At 56.0% G+C, this 19,779-nt stretch overlaps 2 protein-coding genes across 3 annotated transcripts; both read left to right on the top strand.

Annotated features, from left to right (window-relative positions):
* Positions 1-1,266: 1,266 nt before the first annotated feature.
* LOC131088402 (thymosin beta-15A homolog) lies at positions 1,267-2,718 on the top strand. The gene is made up of 3 exons (XM_058032424.1): positions 1,267-1,373; positions 1,690-1,794; positions 2,217-2,718. Exons 2-3 carry the CDS (start codon positions 1,695-1,697, stop codon positions 2,252-2,254), a joined length of 138 nt encoding a protein of 45 aa, XP_057888407.1. The 5' UTR covers positions 1,267-1,373; positions 1,690-1,694; the 3' UTR covers positions 2,255-2,718.
* A 9,597-nt stretch (positions 2,719-12,315) lies between these two features.
* RAB9B (RAB9B, member RAS oncogene family) lies at positions 12,316-18,158 on the top strand. Of its 2 annotated transcripts, XM_058032416.1 has the most exons (3): positions 12,316-12,387; positions 13,904-13,956; positions 15,004-18,158. In XM_058032416.1, exon 3 carries the CDS (start codon positions 15,039-15,041, stop codon positions 15,642-15,644), a length of 606 nt encoding a protein of 201 aa, XP_057888399.1. In that variant the 5' UTR covers positions 12,316-12,387; positions 13,904-13,956; positions 15,004-15,038; the 3' UTR covers positions 15,645-18,158. The 2 variants fall into 2 exon arrangements, with proteins under 2 accessions (XP_057888399.1, XP_057888400.1); XM_058032417.1 differs by lacking the exon at positions 12,316-12,387 and having other exon boundaries at positions 12,739-13,956.
* Positions 18,159-19,779: the final 1,621 nt, after the last annotated feature.

Genomic DNA, 19,779 nt, shown 5'->3' with positions numbered 1-19,779 from the left:
GTGGCAGGAGCGAGAAGGTGCCTCGGGGTTTGCGGCACAGGGCCACCTCCGGCCGTGACCTGCTGTCGCTGGATAGCACCGCTCCCTGCTGCCAAGAAGGCAGTCGGTCTTGCTAAAGAACACAAAGCAAGTGTTCCCTCCGGATTGCTGGGGATTTTCTCTGCAAAATCTCCAATAAGCCCTGAGCAAAACCCAGAGGTTGGCAGGCCAGGAGGAGGTGGAGGTGAGAGCTGCTGCAGCACAGCTGCTACCCCTTGGTGCTCAGTAACAGGTTCCTGTTCGCCATGGCACCAAGATCTCTGCAGAAAGGTTTTGCAAGCCTCATCTGCAGTCAGGATACTCCTTCTTTTGCCTCCTCCCTTTCCCCTCATTCCCTTCAGCAGCTACAGGACCTTCCTGGCCCTCTACCCCCTCTCTATCCTGGAGGCCAGCATGCAAGTGCCCCCCAGACTGCCACTGTCCTTCCTGCTGGGATCAGATGGGCTGCCTGCACTGCCCCTTGGCTTTTACCACCAAAGGTGTTTCTTCCACTTGCACACCAGCCCATGTGCGCAGTTTGGGCTGCTCCCCAGCCTTGCTGCAGCCAAGCAAGAGCTTGTGAGTATGGTCAGCTTCTTGTCCACCCATGCTGCTTTTTTAGTGACCAGCCCTCCCCAGGAAGTGCTGTGGCCAGTGTAGACGTGAGCTGGGCAGTGGCCAAGCATCTCTCACAGGTGTGAGAACAGGGTGCTGGCTTTAGCCCAAGGCTTGCTTTATTCAAGTTCTGCTTCAGCAGTGGGAGCATCCCTGGACACACACATGGGCCACACCTGCCTCCCTTGCTGTGGGGCACCTGCTTCTGGTGAGGGGGGTTGAGGCTGGGACAGTGGCTGTGGAACCATCTGGTCACAAAGGGACCAGCCTGCTGCCCCTCACCTGGCACCCAGGTGCGTGTGCGCACAGGAAGGGCAGTGGGAGCCATGCCCGTGTGTGGGGGCAGCGGGAGCTGTGTCCGCGCGTGCGGGGTCTGTGTGCCGCCTGTCCGTGTGTGCTGTGAGGGTGTGTGGCCCCTGTTCCCGGTGAGCCCCCGTTCGGCGTCCCCTCTCTCTCTGTCCCCTCCCCGCCCGGCTCCCTCAGGCCCCTCACGCTCGGTCCCGCTCGCGCCCCCGTCGCGCGGCACGGCGGGAGCGGCCGCCCCCTGGCGGGCCACGCGCTTCCCGGCGGGCGGGCAGCCAATGGGCGCGCGGGCTGGGCGGCGGCCGGGGTATAAAAGGCTCCGCCCCGCGCGTCGCGCGCTCCAGACTCACCTGGACGTGCAGGGAGCGGGATCGGGCTCGGCACCGGCACCAGCTGCACATCGCATCCGCTGCGCACCGCGCCCTACAGCGCCGCAGGTACGGGCCGGGCCGCGCAGGGGGGCCCCGCGCAGCGCTGCTGCCAGCAGGGACTCGCCGAGGTGCACCGGGGCGGGGGCTGCGGGCGCGGCGGGTCCCGGGGGGCCATGGCTGCCTGCTGCGGGGAGGGCTCCCCGGCGTGTGCGGGCACCGGGGGCCGCCCCGCTCGGCTGCCCGGGCCCGGCAAGCGGCGCGGTGCCCGGGGCGGCGGCGCGCCCCGCCCTGCGCTATTGTCCACGGCGGGGGCCGGGGGGGGCCGGGGCCGCCTTTGTCTGCCCGTCCCCATCCTCGGCTGACTGCGGCGGGGGTCTCGCAGGCAAAATGTGCGACAAACCAGACCTGTCGGAGGTGGAGAAATTCGACAAGAAGAAGCTGAAGAAAACCAACACGGAGGAGAAGAACACGCTGCCCTCCAAGGAGAGTGAGTGCGGGGCTGGCGGGGCGGGAGGCGCGAGCGGCGGGGCAGAGCCCTCGGGGCCGCTCTCACCGCCGGGGGACAGGGGCGGTTCGGGGCGGCGGGGCTCCGGCCCGGGGAAAGCCGCGGGCAGAGGTGTGTGCAGCCCGGGATAGCGGGCACGGACACTCGGGGAGGGCTGTGGTGCCAAACTGATCCCTCGGGGCATCGCTTTGCTGCGGACAGACGCAGACAGGTGCCCGACGAGCTGCCACGCACACGTGTGGCTTGTCATCTTCTAAACTGACTGTTCAGCCACCCTACTTGGGATCAAACCACAAAACTGGCCATCAGGGCCTGAGTGAATCCTCTGAAACCTTCTCCAGTTCGTGCTTTCACAAAAAAAAAAAAAAAGCACAAGATACTAATGGGCCTCTATTCTCTTGCAGCCATTGAGCAGGAGAAGGAATGTGTGAAGTCTTCCTAGAGAGAGATTGCCTGGCAGGAAGAGCGACTACTCAATTATTTTGCTTTGAAATGAATCATGTGGGTTTTTTTAAATTTACATCACGTACATGTATAGAAAACAGCTGTATCACCTAACACACTGTCCCACTTTGCTGGCAGCTTTGGCAGGTGGGGGGGACAAAGCGTGGTCCTCTCAGTCCATCAGTAGCCTGACCTGATGCCATCTCTGCTGCTTCAGCTGCCTCCTGTGACAGCACTGATCTTGCTCTGATGCAGTGGGGAGATGAGCAAGGGCTGTGGAGGCTTCTGGGCATGGACCCCTTCTGCCTGGTGGAGTGGGGAACCTTTCTGGCCTCACCTCCAGCCTGGGTCTGTCTTGCATATTCTTCACTGACAGTGTTCTGTAGCCTCACTCACGGTTTTTTGTCTTCCTTGGGGAAAAAATGAGAAGTTTATTATAAAATAAAAAATTGTAATGATCTACCTATGGCTCATGGCTTCTTTTCTGACAAAGGTTCTGGCTGTAGCGTGGCTTGCCCTGTGGAGGGTGGGGAGGTGTGCCTGGTGCTGCAGCAGTGCTGGGGAGTCAGTGTTGCTCAGAGGGCGATGTGGGATGGTTCCCTGCAGGGTGAATCCAGTTTGGTGTTTGGGGATCTGTTCCTGGGGAACTGGGAGTGTTGCTGGCATGATTATGGCCACTGTGCTCCACCACCATTGTGGTTTCTTGGCGCATCTAAAAGCAGAGGCTAACCTGGGTCTCACTGCCCATGTGAGGGCTGAGCCTTTTGCCTTGGAAAACTTGGTGTCCCCTGCCTAAAACCTTGTGGAGCTGGGCTGGTGCCTTGTCAGCAGGGCTGGGGATGCTGGCAGTGGTGATTCTAGCCTGGGTCCTGCTGGTGTGGTGGCCAGGCCAGCTCTGCCTACCCAAATCTTGGAGCACCGTTTTCCCATCACTGCATGGCACTGCCCTTCTGTTTCCCTTGAGCAAACCTCCACCCCTACCCTTGACTGCAGGTGGTTTTTGCAGCCCTGTAGGGTTGGGTTTGAATGCAGTAAATCCCTTGGGTACTCTGGGCTGATCCCAGCCCTGCCTTGCAGGTGTGGAGATCCCTGGGTCCTGCAGTTGGCTGCCAGCACAGTGTGGGTGAGCTCTGACAGTGCCTCCAGGTTTATGCTGAAGCTTCCTGGCTACTGCCAGGGCTTCCTCACCTCCACCTGGCCTGCAGGGTCACTGAACACACCAGCCCACTTACAGAGGAGTGGAGGCAGACTAGCCAAAACTTGCCAGCTGACAGCTTTGGTCAGTGTTCCTCACGAGCCTGGTCAGCTGGGGACAAACACGGGGCTGTTGTGCCTGTCTGGACACGGTGCCTATCTATGTGCCTCCACCCACACTGCCTGCCAAGGACTGCAAATAACACTGCCTCTGTGGTTGCCACTGCCTCACCCCTTAAAAAGCAGAATTGAAAGAGCTGCAGGTTAAGAGTTGGGTGTTTGTGTGCTGTCAGGGCCGTGTGTGGGGTTTTCCATGGGGTGAGGGCAGAGGCCAGCAATGCAGAGGCCCAGCTGGGGCTGCTGCTCTGTTGGGCTGAGCACTGGGAAGGGTGGCTGTGCCCCTTCAGCACCCTGATGTCCCCAGGACAGACCCCTATCCTGGACATGGGAATGTTTTCCCAGTGCCAACAGCCAGGGTCGTTTGTCAGGGTGACAATGTGTCCCTGCTCAGGGGTGGTTTTTCTTATGGAGCAGAGGCAGGCAGGTAAAGCCAGCCTGAACCCTTTCCCCATCCCTGAGAGCCAGAGGCTGAGTTGAACCAAGTGAAGCTTTTGGGACAGAAACACAAAGTGTCAGGGCTGATCTCCCCTGCTCGGTTCTGCTTTTGGGGATAGGGGGGTCTCTGGATGCCCAGAGCACCTTGGCTACTCTGACACCGCCCCATGCCTCTCCCTGTGACATGCTGCAACGGGCCCCTCTGCGGGCATGGAAAAGCACCAGGGCACTTATCTCTCCCTGAGTCACATGGACGTCTGCAAGGCCACGGCAGGAGTGTCCCCTCCCTGGCACTGCTGTGCTTACAATAACTTCCCCCTCAGCCTGTGCTGGGCACACAGGCAGCAGAGCCTGCCAGGGGTGCTGGGCACCCCAGTCCCACAGAGCCAGCTGGTTTGGCAGCCAGGGCCAGGGCTGTGGGTTGCTGCATGTGGCAGGGTGGCTGGTGCCAGGAGCTGGCAGTGCTCCAGCATTGACCCCGAGTCTGTGGAAGTGGCCATGGCACCCCCTGCATCCTGGGGAGCTATAGAGGTGTGGATGCATCTGTGTTTGGGTTGCTTTTTCATTGCAGCCATCCCCAGCATGTAGCAACACAGATTCAGACATGGGGCTGTGCCCCAAGGAAGTCACCCCAGCCTGGACCCAGGGACATCAGCTGGAGCTGGGAGCAGCTCCCCAGCAAACACATCCCTGTGTGTCTTATGGCCAATGTCCTGTGGTCACCTGAAGTGAGGGCAGTCCAGGCACTTTTCCCAGCCACACCCCTGCCAGAATGGTGCACAGAACACATTGCCTAAATGCCCTGTGCTCAAGACTGAGGGTAAAGAGTTACCTATTTGGCTAACCAGTGTCCAAAATGTCCCTGATGCCAGCAAAGCGTGAGCCAGGAAGGGGAGAACCATTACAGAGAAGCCTTTTACATCATCACTCTCCCTCCCTATCCCAGACCTTCACCTTTTCACCCTGGCACACATGGGCCCACAGCTGCCAGTGCTGTGGGAGGCCAGGACACCTGCCAGACTGATGTCCCCTAGAAATGTGGTGGCTTGAGCGGCATAGACTGCCCCAGCAGGCACCCACACACAGAGGGTGACATTCCAGGAGCTGGGCCTTCCTGGCAGGGCTCTGTGACCCTTCCCTTGCTGGCTCCAGGTGAGTTCCTCGTGTCAGCCCCTCTTGGCAATGCCAGGAGAATATAATCCATGCCTCTCTCCCATCTGGGGCCCATCTTGCTGCTTTGGGGCGGTTTCCTCCCACGCTCCATGAGATGCAGAGGAGGGAGGAGAAGGCTGAGTCACCATCAGGCGGAATTTGGGCAAATACCTGGTGACCAGCAGCATGAGGTGAATTCAGATCAGGGCTTGTGGCTGGGTGTCTGTCCCTGCCACTGCTCCATCCTCTCTGACTCCAACAGGAGAGGATTTGGCCCAACACACACATGTGGAGGATCACAGCCCCATCTCTGGCAGGAGGTGCCTGAGTCAGCCTGTGCATTGCCCTGTACTGGGCTGCCCTGTGCCCCACAGCTCCCTGCCAGTCTGTGGCACCTTCCTGATGTCCCACAGCACCACACTGGTTTGTGGCACAACTCACCCAGGGCAAGGGAGGCTCCTGCACTCTGGCAGCCAGGGTTTTTTCCCTTTGTCACTCGCCGTCTGGCAGTTCCCAGAACTGCAGCAGAAAGTGGTGAGAGCCAAGATCAGTCAGTGATCAAAGCCTAAGGCAGCTCCTGGATGGCAGGAAATTGCCAACCTCAACTTGAACTGCAAATGGGCCGAGCAAACCTCCTTTAAGATATGTGTTTGGGACCAGAGCAAACAGGATAAGGTGAAGCCAGGCTGCACAGACAGGTGAATGCTACAGCTCCCCAAGGGGTGGATCCTGCCCACCCCCACCTCCCTGTTCCCTGCATGCCTGAGGAAAACGTGTCACTTGGGTTGGCCTTTTCCTGCCAGGTCTCTGCTGCCTGCACAGACACATTGCCAAGCACAGAGCTCAAACCACCCCATGGCAGCTGAGGTTGAGAGGGGAACAAGGGGCAGCAAGCATGAGCTGCCAGGGGAAACCTCTGCTGGGAGTTCTTGGGGAGGATCTGTTCATGGAGATAGTTAAAGAGGAAAGCACATGGCTGTAAAAGAGGAAGGCAGAAAAGAGGGAGCAATAGTGGGGAAATGAAAGTGTTGTATGGGCTAGTGACCACAGTCCTTTGGCAAAGGAGAGTAGGCTACCATGATGTGTGAGAGTTGTGTGTGATGGGGCCACTTGGTGACGTGGGAAGGATGGACAGACAAGCTGTCCCTATCCTGTGGTGGGGAGGAGCACTGTGCTGAAGAACTCTCATGGCCATGGGGAGGGAAAGCCACTGCACTTTGCACCTACAAAGGCACCCACACAGCGAGCCAGAAACCCTTGGACACCTGTGCTGGCAAACTGGCCTGTGGGCTGCACGCACTCAGCACAACCCAGCACCTTCCCCGGCAGTGCAGAAGTTATTGCTGCTCTTGAAATAATGCCCTGGAGGTCAGGTTTACCAGCAGGAGCTTACTCATCCCCTGCCACGGAGGGCTCAGCATGAGCAGTGATGAACTGGGAGCACGCAGAGCTTCCTGCTCAGGGCCAGACTGCTGCCAGCCCGGCACAAAGCCGGGGGTCACCAGCCCGCGCTGTCCCGCATGTGCCGGGGCTGGGGCGGCCCGAGGCGCAGGTGGCAGCAGCCGGGCTGCGTGCCTCGGCCGGGCGACAGGCGCTGCTGCCGAGCCCTTCGGGGGCGGCCAGCCCGCTCCTGCCCGCGGCCGGAGCTCGGTGCTCGCTGCCGGCCCCCCCGGCCGCATTCTGCAGATTCCCGCGGCCGGAGGGGCCGTGCCGGGCTGCGGCAGCATGTGCTCCTGCGGGAACGCGGCTCCGGCCGCTGCGGCACCGCCCGCACTTGCGCCCGAGCCGGGCAGCTGACGGAGCAGAGGAGCGCTTTATTTTAGGAAGCAGCTGGCTCACACAGGAGACATTGTTTATCATCTTTCTCCCCTCTGGTGTTTTATTACAAAGGATTATGGCATGAAAAGCCATTTTGTTCCCCTGTTCGCAATGCATAGCCCCCTCTCCGTGATTTATTCCTCTCAACAGGCAACAGCTGGGGTATGGCATCCCAGGAAGTGGAGGAGGAAATAAGGTGGGGGCTCAAAGCCATGGCAGTGATGGCAGCAGGGATGCAACCAATGCCCAAGTCATGGCACAGCTGGCAGGAGTTTGCCGGGGTGCCTGAGATTGCTCATACACCTTCATGATGTGAGAGGTGGAAAAACAAAATCAAAGCCTTTCCACCGTGGGTAAGGAAATGTCACCTCACTCTGCCTGGCCAGGGCAGAGATCAGTGTCCTCTGTCAAAGCCTGTGTGCCCCACAGGCACACAGTGCTGGTGGCATTCCTGTGGTTCCACAGCCCCAAACCTGCCTGGATGAACCTGCATGGGATTCTCCTGCTGCCCAGGGGGAACCTGGGGCCAGGCTGGGCACAGCATGGTGCAGGTACGAGCTCAGCACGTGGGTGGGGTGCAGGGTACAAACTGAGGATCAGTTTGGGAATATGATCCGTGTGCACTCTCCCCAGAATCACCTCCAGCAGGGCAGAGGCACCTCCAGAGCCACAGCAGGAGCAGCTTCTCTCCATCCCTTTGTCCAGGCACTTTCCTTGCCAAACGACAGCCAGGATACCCCCTGTTCCCCTCCTCTGCCCCTGCTGCCGTGTGCCTTTCCTGTGGGTCCCAGAGCAGAGTCCGTGGCAGCACAGGCTGAACTCCCCCTGCCCAGCCTGGCAGACTCCTCTGTAGTTTTCCAGGAACCAGCTCTGGAGCCATGGACAGCAGATATGCATGTTGCAACAGATGCCTTGTGCTGTTTGCCAAAGGCCCATCCTGTCTGTGCACCTATATCAGGGTAGAACTATGTCTGCTGCTGCCTCCTATGGTGATACCTGCTCTGCCACCCTGTCATCTAACATGTCCCTAAAAACCAGCCAAGGGGTTCTTGGGAAGGGCAAGGGATGGGTGGGGAGGTTAGGGCAGTGGTACGTGGCTCAGCCACTGCCAGGCCTGCGGTTACACAGAAGCTGGGACAAGCCCCTGCCTGCAGTGTTGTGTCTGAGGCAGCTCTGCAGCCCAGGCATGTCCCCCTCCCTGCTGCCTCAGACCAGCTCACAAAAACAAGACAGGTCACTTTTTTAGGGCAGGTTGGGTAGAGGGGGTGAATGATGCCTCTTCCCCAGCTTTGCTCCACCTATGGAGCTCCTTCCTGGGGAGATAAATGGATGACAGGGTCCCTGGCAACTTGCTCAGGGCAAATGGGGGTGGCCAAGGCTAGGGCTGGCAGGACTGCTCAGGGGGTTCCTGTGCTGGAAATTGTTTCAGAGCAATGCCACAGGCTGGAGCTGCTGCTGGGCACACGCCTTGGAGAAGCAGCTGCAGAGCCGTGCACCGGGGCTGCAACAAAAGCAGAGGCCCAAGCCCCAGCTGCAGCACGGGACGTGTGAGGAATTAATCGAGGCATGAGCTGGCAGCATTGTGTGACCACGGGCTGGCAGGGGGTCCAAGCTGGATCAGGGCTCCTCACCTTGGCACCAGCTTCCTGTTGTTCACCCTAACTCCCAGAGCTGGCTGTGAGAGCCAAGCAGCCACACATGTGCTGCAGCCCCTCTGGGCAGGGATGCAGCCGAGCCAGGGGAGTAAAACCTCTCATGCTGAAGGAGCCCTGTGCCCTGCAGAGTCCCTGCCCCAGTGCAACCCCCTGGTACTGCTCACCCAGCACATGGCTCCTGGGCCATGTCCCCATCTCCAGTCAAATCCCCTGGTGCTCAGAACCCACAGGTGAGGTCCCCTCCTGGCCGTAGGGCCAGGGCAGTGCTGCTCTCAGCAGGTTCCCACCAGCACAAGGTCATGCCCAGATAAGCCCATTCCTTAACTTGTGCTAAGTGTGCTTTAGCCATAGTAGTTACTAAGTAGGCAGCTCCTGTTGGGCCACAGTGTTTGTAGGCTGCACTTCTTATCTCTTTACTTTGCTGGGCTTTGGGAACATGTTAGTACAAACCATGGCTCTGTGTTTTGCTGTGGCACTGATGGCCTTGCTCTGCTGGGGGAGCTGCCTTGTGGAGAGGATCAGGGAATACATCTCCCTCTCCTTACCCAGGGCTGATGTGGGTGGCTTTGTTGTGCAGGCTCAAGAGGTCCCTGTTCACCCTTACATGGGCTGTTTAAAACTACTAATCAACAACTGGGGGTTTGTGGCAGCAATTTATAGTCTCTGCAGGTAGCTCCTCTCAAGTGTGAGGGCAAGATATCTATCCAGGGAAGACCTTGTGAACTACTCAGGAAAGTGCACCAGCACAGGTGAAGGCATCCAGCACCTGAGAGAATTAAGTAATGCTGGAGGTCATCTACAGTGATCTAGACAATGATGATGTCTTCAGAAATCCAGAGGGTGTTCATTGCACACATGCTGTGTGGAAGAAGGTGATTCAGAGTGTCCCACTGTCATTCTGGCAGCTTGGCAGCACTGTATTATCCAGATATGAAAACACCTTATTGGCTCCAGAACTTTGATGAAATATCTGTCCCTCCTTGTGCCTATAAGCCAGTGCTTGGCTGCCAGGGGCACCCCAAGAAGTCAGTCCCCTCCTGCCCTGCTCAGAGGGAGAGTGAGCCCCAGATGCATGTGCTGTACTCTGTTTCCTCTTGCCTGAGCAGGGGAGGACAAGAGGCAGTGGGATGGTGAACCCAGCTTTAAGCAGAAAGCCCATATATGAGATGTGAGAGGGAAGAGAGCTGTTAAGAGGAGGAAATCCCAAGAAGGCTGCCAATATAATTGCTGTAGAGGCACAAGAAGGCAACTGTCTTTCAGAGTAACCACTATGAGTGCTTAAGCCCTACTTTCCTGAAAGCAGCTGCATATCACCTGCTGATGGGAAGTAGGGAATAAATCCTTTGCTTTCCTTAGCTTCTGCATGCAGCTTTAGCTTTATTAATCTGCCTTTATCTCGACCCACAAGTTCTTTTCCATCTTATTTTCTCCCTGCCCTATCTGCTGAGGAAGGGAGTGCTAGAGCAGCTTGGTGGGTAACTGGTGTCCACCACAGATGCCAAACCGGTTGTTATCCAGCTCAGCAAGACAACCAGACTGCACCGCCGCTGGGAGCCAAATCAGACCGGGCACATCCCTGCACAGGTAGGCAAGTGACTCCACCAGCTGCCAGCACCCACAGATTACCCTGGAGGTACAGGGGAGCCCCTCGAGCATGAGCACGGTCAGCTGGGGTCACTGGCCATGTGGCATCTTTGGCTGAGCTGCAGGGATGTGCTGCCCCCCCTAAAGCCTGCAGGCAGCTTCCCCTGAGGATTAGGTGTCTGCCAGGCCTGACAGGGGTGGTGCAGGAAGGCAGAGCATGGCACAGTGCTGCAGCAGAGCACCATGCCTCTGCTGCCTTGGCAGGATCTGCCGTGGCGGCTCTTTCTTGTTCAGGATCAGGGCTCACCCCTTATATGCTAAATCAGATCCCTGATCAATAAATACTGGCAAACAGGACTGAATGGCTGCCAGGCAAAGGGAACTGGGCAGGGGCAAGTGTGCCCTGCTCAGAGGCTCACTCCAGCAATGCATGGTCCTGACAGAGACGGCAAGGGGATCTGGACTGGTTTGGAGGGATCTCCCAGGGGGTGGTGTAGGCTGCATCTCTCACTGGCACCAGCAGCATCCTGCACTTCTGCCCTGGAGCTGCTGTGTACAGCAGTGCCCCACATGCACACCCCTGGAGCTCCCACATTTTCCCCAGGCTGCCCTGGTCCCCTACTGCCAACAGCCTCGACCTTGGGCCCTTGTGCTGCCCTCCCCCTCCTCACCCCCCTAGGCTTTCCTTGTTTCCCATCTCTTCTGACAGATCACTGAGGCCAGTATTAATATAATCCCTGGCTTAATTTAAATCCTCCTCCCATCTCCTGCTTTCCCGCAGGGAGAACAGAATGGATGCCCTTTTGTGGCACCCACTCAGTCCTGGAGCTGATGCAGGATCCAGATGGCCAGAAGCCCTGGATGTCCATAGCAGGGAAGAGGTCCCTGCTCTTCCCCCCTGGAGAAGGTGTCCAAGGCATGTTGCAGCCCCAGTGAGATGTGTCCCCCGGTTTCAAAGGTGTATCTCGTTAAGCAGCAGGCACTATTAGAAAAAAAGTTGATGATGCCAACCACAGGGGAACACACAAGTGGCTGCTGCTCCCCAAAACCCCTCTGCAGCCACCTGGGGGTCTGGTTTCCCTCTCCCTCTGCTCTCACTGGGCGAGGCTGGCCACAATTTTCCCTTTCAATGTAATGTTTGTATTAGCTGTTCTTCCCCAGAAACCTCCTTAAAGACATTCTCATTCCTGGTCATGTGGGGTATCATGAGGGTGGGGGAGTCTTGCTCTTTTGGGCAGCTGTCACTGAAGTGACAAAGTGGGGACAGGGGGACTGAGAGGAGTGACAGGGGCAGGCAGTGAGGGGGCACAGGTGGGACTGTGAGGGGAGTGACAGGGAAGGGCAGTGAGGGGCTGCGGTGCGACATGTGGCACTGTGAGGGGACAGGAGATCGGGGAGTGACGGGGACTGGCGTTAGGGGGCTGCGGGGGGCAGGGGACATACGGGGACTGTGAGGGGAGTGACAGAGGGGACTGTGAGGGGAGTGACAGAGGGGACTGTGAGGGCGCACATGCAGGACTGCGAGGACAGTGACAGAGGGGACTGCGAGGGGAGTGACAGAGGGGACTGTGAGGGGGCACAGGTGGAACTGTGAGGAGAGTGCCGGGGGCGAGCAGTGCGGGGCTGCCGGCCACGCAGGGACATGGGGGACATGCAGGGACTGTGGAGGGGAGTGCCGGGGGGTGCTGTGAGGGGGACCGGGGGACACTGAGGGGACGGGAGCTCGAGGGGTGATAGGGCAGGCAGTGAGAGGGCACAGGTTGACTGTGAGGGGGGACTGTGAGGGGGCTGAGGAGGCACAGAGGGGAACATGCGGAACTGTGAGGAGAGTGACGGGAGGACCGTGAGGAGGCACAGGGGGGACATGTGGGACTGTGAGCGGAGTGACCGTGGCACCGTGACGGGGCCGAGGAAGCACAGGGAGGACGTGCGGGACCGTGATGGCAGTGACCACGGCACCCTGAGGGGGCTGAGCAGGCACAGGGCGGACATGCGGGACCGTGATGGCAGTGACCACGGCCCCGTGAGGGGCTGCGGGGCGGCTCCTGCCCGCCGAGGGCGGGCCCTGCCGGCCGGCGGGAGGCGCGTGCGCGGCGCAGGCGCGGGGCTGAGCGGCACCTGCGCCCCGCGGGCCGGGCGGCGGCGGCGGCGGCCGGAGGGCGGTGAGGGTGAGGTAAGGGCGGGCCCGGCGCCGCCGCCCCGGCCTGGGCACCTGCGGAGGGAGAGGGCTGGAGAGCCGCCCCTTTACCCCGGCCCGTGCCGAGGGGGCCCCTCGCGGGTGCCGCTCCTCGGCTGCGGGCTCCTCCCTGGCCGCCCCCGTGGGGCGGGATGGGACCCGCCGGAGGGTCTCGCCTCCGCCGAGCCGGGGCCTGGGGAGCAGGGGGGAGTCGGACCCGGCGTGCCCACCCCGCTGTTGGTACCTGCACACAGGTGCTGGCGCCCTGCGAGAGCGGCTCGGCCCTGCTGCAGTGGGGTTCAGCATCCGGAATAGCTCGCAACGGGACCAGCGATGTCAAGGCTGTGTCACGGTGCCGGCAGCGTTCTGACCTGAGCCCTGCTGCTGAGTACTGCAGGCTCTGGAGCAGCCCGACATAACCTATTAGTCATTTTTAAAAAGAGTCCCTTGCTAACAGAGTATATTTAAACAGAAATTCTGTTCGGGGCTGATGGCCTGTGCCAGGAGGGGTGACAGTGACAGTGGTGACAGTGACTGTCTTAAACATCCCTCAGGAAGGTTTGGAAAGGAACAAGGATATTGAACAGTTCACCTGCTCACAGGGCAGGATTTCCCCTGAGCCATGGGCTATGGGGACTTGTGCTGCAGTTCCTGTTTGTCTCTTCTGACATTTGCATTTTGGTCTTTGCTTTAGAAATACTGGGTCACACACTGCTCCTCAAATAGCCCATCAGCTTAGCTCAGCTGGGCTTGGTTTGAGGTGTTTCTGTGCAGGGAAGTGAAATTTGTGAGCCTTTTGTGCAGAAAGTGAAGAAACTCACTTAAAGCAGAAGTTTCTGCTTTTGGCTTTGTGGTAAGCACTGTTTGAAAGGGCTGCAAAAAGAGCAAAAAGAGCAGAATCAAGGTTGAAGAGGGCCCCCCGAGGTAAAGGCAGAAAGCAGGGTTTGGCCTGGAAGGAGCAGGAGTGCTGATCTGAGCAGTGCCACACGCTCCTGCTTCAGTGGGTCGGAGATGTCATCACTAAGCAGCACTACTCATCCACACCCTTCCCAGGAATGTTGGTAGCAGGTGTAAGCAAGCTCCTTGTCTTTTCATCCCAGGCTGTTCCCAGCTGGCTCACTTTCTGGTTAGTAGATTCTGGTGCGTGTTCAATCCTCAAATCAGATTCCAGGGTGTGAGTAGGCAGGACAAGCAGATCACAGTTATTATAATCCCCTGGATTGAAGGGAGACACAGGTTGCACAGCCTGTGCTCTCGTGTTAGAACTCCTTCAGTTGCTCTCTTCTTACCTGTGGTTCAGCATGCACCTTGTACTGGTTCTGTACTGGACCGTGTTCCATTTCACTCAGGGCAAGGGAAGCTCCTCAGTGCTTTGTTCTTGCTGTTTTACTCAGTACTACACGTGCAGGTTCCTAGAGCTCTACTGTTGTCCTTCCATCCTCACTCAGCATCACAGACTGAAAGACAACAAGGGCAGCCCTGGTAACCTTGATGACTGATGTTTGTTTTTTAGTGACTGATACACTGGAGGAAGGTGTTCCCTGGACAGTCCTGGAGACAGAGCAGGTACGGTACAACACCCAACAAACCTCTTATTCCATGTCAGGCCTTTACCCTATCCTGCACAGTGTCCCTGGGAGGGAGAGGGTGCTCTGGCACTTGGCCTTGAGGGTGCTGACTAAGGAAGCTGTGGTGTCTGGGTGGTTGCAATGTGAACCTGCAGCTGAGCCTGAGCAAACTGGGCTGTGACAGGCACTGCCAGCAAAGAGCAGCTGGTCCTGTGCTGGGAAACCCCTTCCAGCACTGGGGTCACGCGCAGCTGCGCTGGCAAGGTGAGTCAGCATCCTCAGGGTGATTAACAACTGGCTTGACAAATGACTTGTATTGCTATTAGACCTGCACATCTATTGCATCCTTCCAGCAGAGCAAGTCAGAGAGGAGAAATTGTTTAGCTGGTGATGGTACAGTGGAAAGGAAGGCCTGGTGATGGCCACCTCTGGTGATTTTGCTGTTTCTGTGGTAGCCTCACAGGATGCAGGCCTGGAGAGATGTTTTAGGTAGGGATGATGTGTTTGGAAAAACCGGATAAGCTTTCTGTTACAGAGTTTTCACCAAAAATTGATACTAAACTCTCAACAGTTGTTTTTACCTTGCACTTAAAGGGGTCATGTGCTATGTGCTGCGTCCATTTTGGACCTGATGAACGACTTGATTGCCTGAAAGTTTGTCCAGTTCCTAGCTCTAAACTCTCTAATAGGAGAGATTAGGATGATAAGATCTCTCTAAAAACAGACATCACTTCCTTAGACACCTCACTTAGACTGAGACTGTCCTATGTTACAATGTAATGTTAAGTTTCCTTGGCATTCTGTTTGATCAGTGAGCTGTTAGCATCTTTCTTCTCCATTGTCATAACAACGTAATTAGACTGATGCTGGGAAAAGAAAAGCTCTAGATGCTGATTTCAGGTGTCCCGTCCTGCTCGTGGCTGTACAGAAACTGCCGGCGAGGCACTATGTACAAAACTTCAGAAATGGGGATGGAAATACCTTATTCTGCTCTGCAGGACCTACAAGTCCAATGGCTGTTTTGTACTGTTTGTGAACCCTGCAGATTGCCCTGGTACCCTGTCCCTCCGTGCTGCTGCAATGAGCGGGAAGTCCTTGCTCCTGAAGGTGATTCTCCTTGGAGATGGTGGAGTGGGGAAGAGCTCCCTCATGAACCGCTACGTCACCAACAAGTTTGACTCGCAGGCGTTCCACACCATTGGGGTGGAGTTCTTGAACCGGGACCTGGAGGTGGACGGGCGCTTTGTGACCCTGCAGATCTGGGACACTGCGGGCCAGGAGAGGTTCAAGAGCCTGCGGACGCCCTTCTACCGGGGAGCAGACTGCTGCCTGCTCACCTTCAGCGTGGACGACCGGCAGAGCTTCGAGAACCTCAGTAACTGGCAGAAGGAGTTTATCTATTATGCTGATGTGAAGGACCCTGAACACTTCCCATTTGTAGTCCTGGGCAACAAGATAGACAAACTGGAGAGGCAGGTGAGCACAGAGGAGGCCCGGGCCTGGTGCATTGAAAACGGTAACTATCCCTACCTGGAGACTAGTGCCAAGGATGACACCAATGTGACAGTGGCCTTTGAGGAAGCCGTGCGCCAGGTGCTGGCGGTGGAGGAGCAGCTGGAGCACTGCATGCTGGGCCACACCATTGACCTCAACTCCAGCTCCAAATCAGGCTCGGCCTGTTGCTGAGAGTGGCTGCTGCTGCCTTGGGAGCAGCTGGATCAAACACACCTGGGCAGCCCTGGGCCTCTCTGAGGAGAGTGGCCACAAGGACAAGAGGTGGTTTGCTTACTGGGGAGCTGCAGCCTCACCATCTGAATCCTGCCTGGGATTTTCAGGCACAGAGCATGTATCTGCAGGAGGGAGCTGTTAACAGAGCATGTGAGCATAGTCTTGCTTTCATCTCTGCCTGTTTTAGCAGGTTTAAAGGGCTGAGTTAAAGTCCTTTAAATTCCCTAAAGACAATAGGGATTTGTTCTCTACCAAGAACTGCCTGCAGAGCAAAGCTGAGAGCATCCTAGACGTTGAAGTATTTTAGTCCTGAAATAAAAAAAAAAAATAGACCCACTCATGACCATACTGCCAAAGGAAATCCCACTCAACATACTGAACAAAACCCGTCCTAAAGACTCTGGCCCATGTGACTGTGAGAAAGCCAAATAGTGGAGTGGCTGGGATGTGTGTCTGTTGTTTGGGATAAGTGTATTGTGTCCTGAGGCTGAAATGTGATGAGAATTGTTAGAGCTCTGACCAGAAGCAACATGTGAAGGAGAGAGGGGCCTGTGTTTGAATGTGACAGTATTGTTTCTTCATAGCTGCCTATTTCTGATCTGTTTTTCTTCACCTTTAACTTTGTCTTGTGTGAGTGCTATTTTTTGGAGAGACTGCTTGTTGTTTAATACATGTTTCCTTGTCTCTTGTGGAAGCTCAGCCTTGAAGCCCTGGGTGAAAAACACCGATGTGGATGTTCACTGGGTCACGTCAAAGGCTTACTCAGGAGATCTGGAGTGTGACACTTCAGCTGGTTTCTGTCACAAGTGATCACTGTGTTCAGGTGATGTGCTCTAGCAGGCCAGATGGCAGGTGGGTGGGCTGTCTCCTGGGTGTGCAGGTGGCTCATGAGTGGTCAGCTGTTAAACCCACTCTGTCTGGCACCAGTGACCACTGTGCCTCATCAGCTGGCACAGCCACACCTTCAGTTGCTCTAGCATGGATGTTCCCTGTGAATGCTGCAGTGTGGAACCATTCACCTGGTGTGTCAGGCACAGTTGGCCTGGCCCTTGATCCCTCATAGGAAACCCAGGATGTTTTATCTGTAATTCCGTGACAGACTGGTCAAGTGTCTGCTAACAGACTGCTGTGTTCAGTGCTGTGGGAAGAAAGCTGCACTGCTTTCTCTGTTCAAGGTGTGGGCACCCCAAGGAGCTTCTAGAAGGGATGCCAGGCTTTGCTCCCATCTCCTGCCCTCTGCTAGGTGTTAGTCCCAGGCTGGCTGTGTAGCAGAGATGAGCTTGCTGGCTGCTGCCTTTGCCGTTCAAACCCCGAGCCCTGCAACCTCCCGTGCAAGCATTTGGCCAAAGCTGTGGCTGCCCACAGGCACGTAGGAGCCTGCCCCGAGCACGTATCCACTGGCTGCCCAGTGATTCCCACTGTGATCAGCTGCTGGATGGTAAAGTTTGTAGCTCAAATCAAGCAACCCTCCCTTAAGCTGTGCTTTAGAGCAGGGCAGTCCTGCCCTGTGCTGGCAGCTTGTCCCCATCACAGCACAGTCTCTGAGCATGCAGAGCATGAGCATTTTCCCCCATTTCTTCTGGGGTAACCCAGGGAGATACTGCCCTTGTCTGCAGGGCAACTGTGTGTGGAAGGGACTGGAGTATTAATGCTTTAGGGGGATCTAATTTCTAAACAGGCCTGAGCAGTTATATTCATGGGGAGTGAATGCTGTTCAGGCAGCTCCCTGAAGGAGAAGGTTCTGCCTCTGTAGGTGAAAGAGATTTTTACAGGATATTATTGTTACTGTTTATTTAACCATGTCTGACCTCCTGAGGCCTGTGGATTTTTTCTTCATTAGCACTGCTTGATAGTTCCTTCAAGGTCCCAGGCTCTGTGACCTGTGCTTGCAGTTCCCATCCCTGAACAGGCACAGGGGCTCAGGATGAGAACAGACTTGAGTCCCTCTTTGCTGGCCCCGTGGTAGGGGGGCTGCTGAGGGAGCTCCCTGCAGGTGAAACTGCCACTTTGCCATGGATTTTCTGGGATCTGTGTGAGGACTGGCACCCCCTACAGAAGGGGGCAGAGATTCAGGGTGCCACACTGCAGGAGGCACATGTGCAGCTGTTTGCAGCACCCTGTGTGAGTCAATGCTGGCAGCTAAAGCTCAAGGGCCTCGTTGTGCACGTGTTACACAGCACTTTTATTTCTGACATAGGATCACTGACTTTTTATATTAACCCCCCATTATATCAGGCTTATGTGTTTTTTTATAAAAGGTGGAGTATAATATATTTCAGTTGTTTAATTTATTTTAAATGAAACGCACAATTCCCAAAGGAGCCAGGATTTTGAACTCTGTTGCAGTTCAGTGCCAACAGCCATCCCTTCCCGTGTCCCCTCGTGCTGCTGCGGTTGTTGCTATTGCTACAGAACTGGAATTGTAAAACCAAGAGTCTACCTTTATTTAAGCAAATAAAACATGGATGTATTCAAGTGAAGTGGCTGCCTTCTTGGTTTATCCATGTCCAAGTCAGTTTTTGTTCTGAGGACTGCTTACTTACAGCATCTGGTAGAGAGAAGTCACTAAGGAACCAGGGGGATATTCCTTCATGTACCTACCTGCACCAGGAGCTGGAGGATCAGAGCTCAACAGCTGAATCCCGTGACCAGTTTTGTCTTTTCAGTAGAATCAGAAAGCAGTGTGAGAACAGAGATATTCCACATGACTTCCTTCTGTCACTACATCTTAAATTCTCAGCCTGGGCTCTCAGCAGCAAGTCCGGTACTTTGCTGTGAATTCTTCCTGTGATCTTGGAACTGGCTCCTCGGGCTCCAGGGGGTTTTAACCAGGCATGACTTCCATAGGATGCTGAGAAGGAAATCAGCATATGGGACTGTTCTCTTTCTCTGTCCTGCCAGGATAGCTGCTTATTTTGGGAAGCTTTCTCTGTGTTTGCAGAGCTTGTGCCTGCTGTTTCTTTTGGCAGAATGTTTTTGTTTATTTTCCTCCCAGGTCTGCTTGTGCTATCTGTGATTCCAGGAGGCAGTGTAGGGTTCAAAGTCCTTGAAAACTGCATTTTACATGTGGGCTGGAGTATCTGGGGTCCTCCAACATCTCAAAAGGCAGCTGAAAACACAGTCAACACTGGAGGGAGATGGCTCTGGTGTGGTGGCACTGTGGGGTTTGGGTGAGGCTGCCTCACATCAGGAAGGGTCTGTTTGAAAGCACCAGATGCTGCTGACCCCCCTGGTGTGAGATGTTTGTAAGGAAGTGCAGGCAGAGGCAGGAGCCATAGAGAGGCCATTCCCTCATTCCCCACTTTCCCTCTGTAAGCTGTGGCAGAGGGCTCAGTGGGTTTTGTCATGGGATGGGGAGAGGATGGATCCCTGCAGGGCAAAGTGTTTCCAAAGGAAAGCAGGGAGCTGCTTCTGTGTGGGACAGATGTTGTAGCACATCCCAGTGTGTTTGGAGAGGAGTAGGGGTGAGGAATGTCCTGATCCCATTCATCTTTCTCTCCCACTGCCCTCTTGAGGATTCTACTGCTCTGGGCTGGGTAGTGCCCCTGAAAGGCCATGGAGCTGCTTGGTGGTGGGCTAAGGAAACGGGGTTCTCCTCAAGAGCCACTCTCTGAGGAGCACTGGTGTCATAGGACACAAAATGAACAACATGCACAAGCTGGGATGTCCAAGGTAAAAAGCAGTTTATTTCTGAACTCCAATATTTATAGACTTTCAAAAGTGACCATGGATTGGAGGATGAAATTGCCACCTCTCCAGCCACACTGGTCAAACCAACAGTCTATCACTTCTCTCCTCCTCCAGAAAGGAACACAAACCAATCATTATTTACATAAAAAGTGTGTGAGAAACTCCATTACAAAAATGTAAACATCAGAAGGCTTAGAAGAACGGGGTGACACACCAGTGGCTGCAGATGCCCTGGGGCTGCTCTCTGGTGACCAGGGTTGTTCCCTGAGTGCAGGAGGGAGCTCTGGGGCTGCTCCTCAAGGCAATAAACTGTGAGGAGATTGATGGGATCTCTGGATACGGCATATTCTTGAGTGAAGTTGAGCTGGATGAATAAAGAGTTAAAAATGCCCCTTTAGGAGCC

This window comes from Melospiza georgiana, chromosome 12 (assembly GCF_028018845.1).
Source record: "Melospiza georgiana isolate bMelGeo1 chromosome 12, bMelGeo1.pri, whole genome shotgun sequence".
In the NCBI taxonomy this organism is placed as follows: domain Eukaryota; kingdom Metazoa; phylum Chordata; class Aves; order Passeriformes; family Passerellidae; genus Melospiza; species Melospiza georgiana.
The sequence above is the reverse complement of the archived record's forward strand: the minus strand, read 5'-3'. Positions and strand labels throughout refer to the sequence as shown.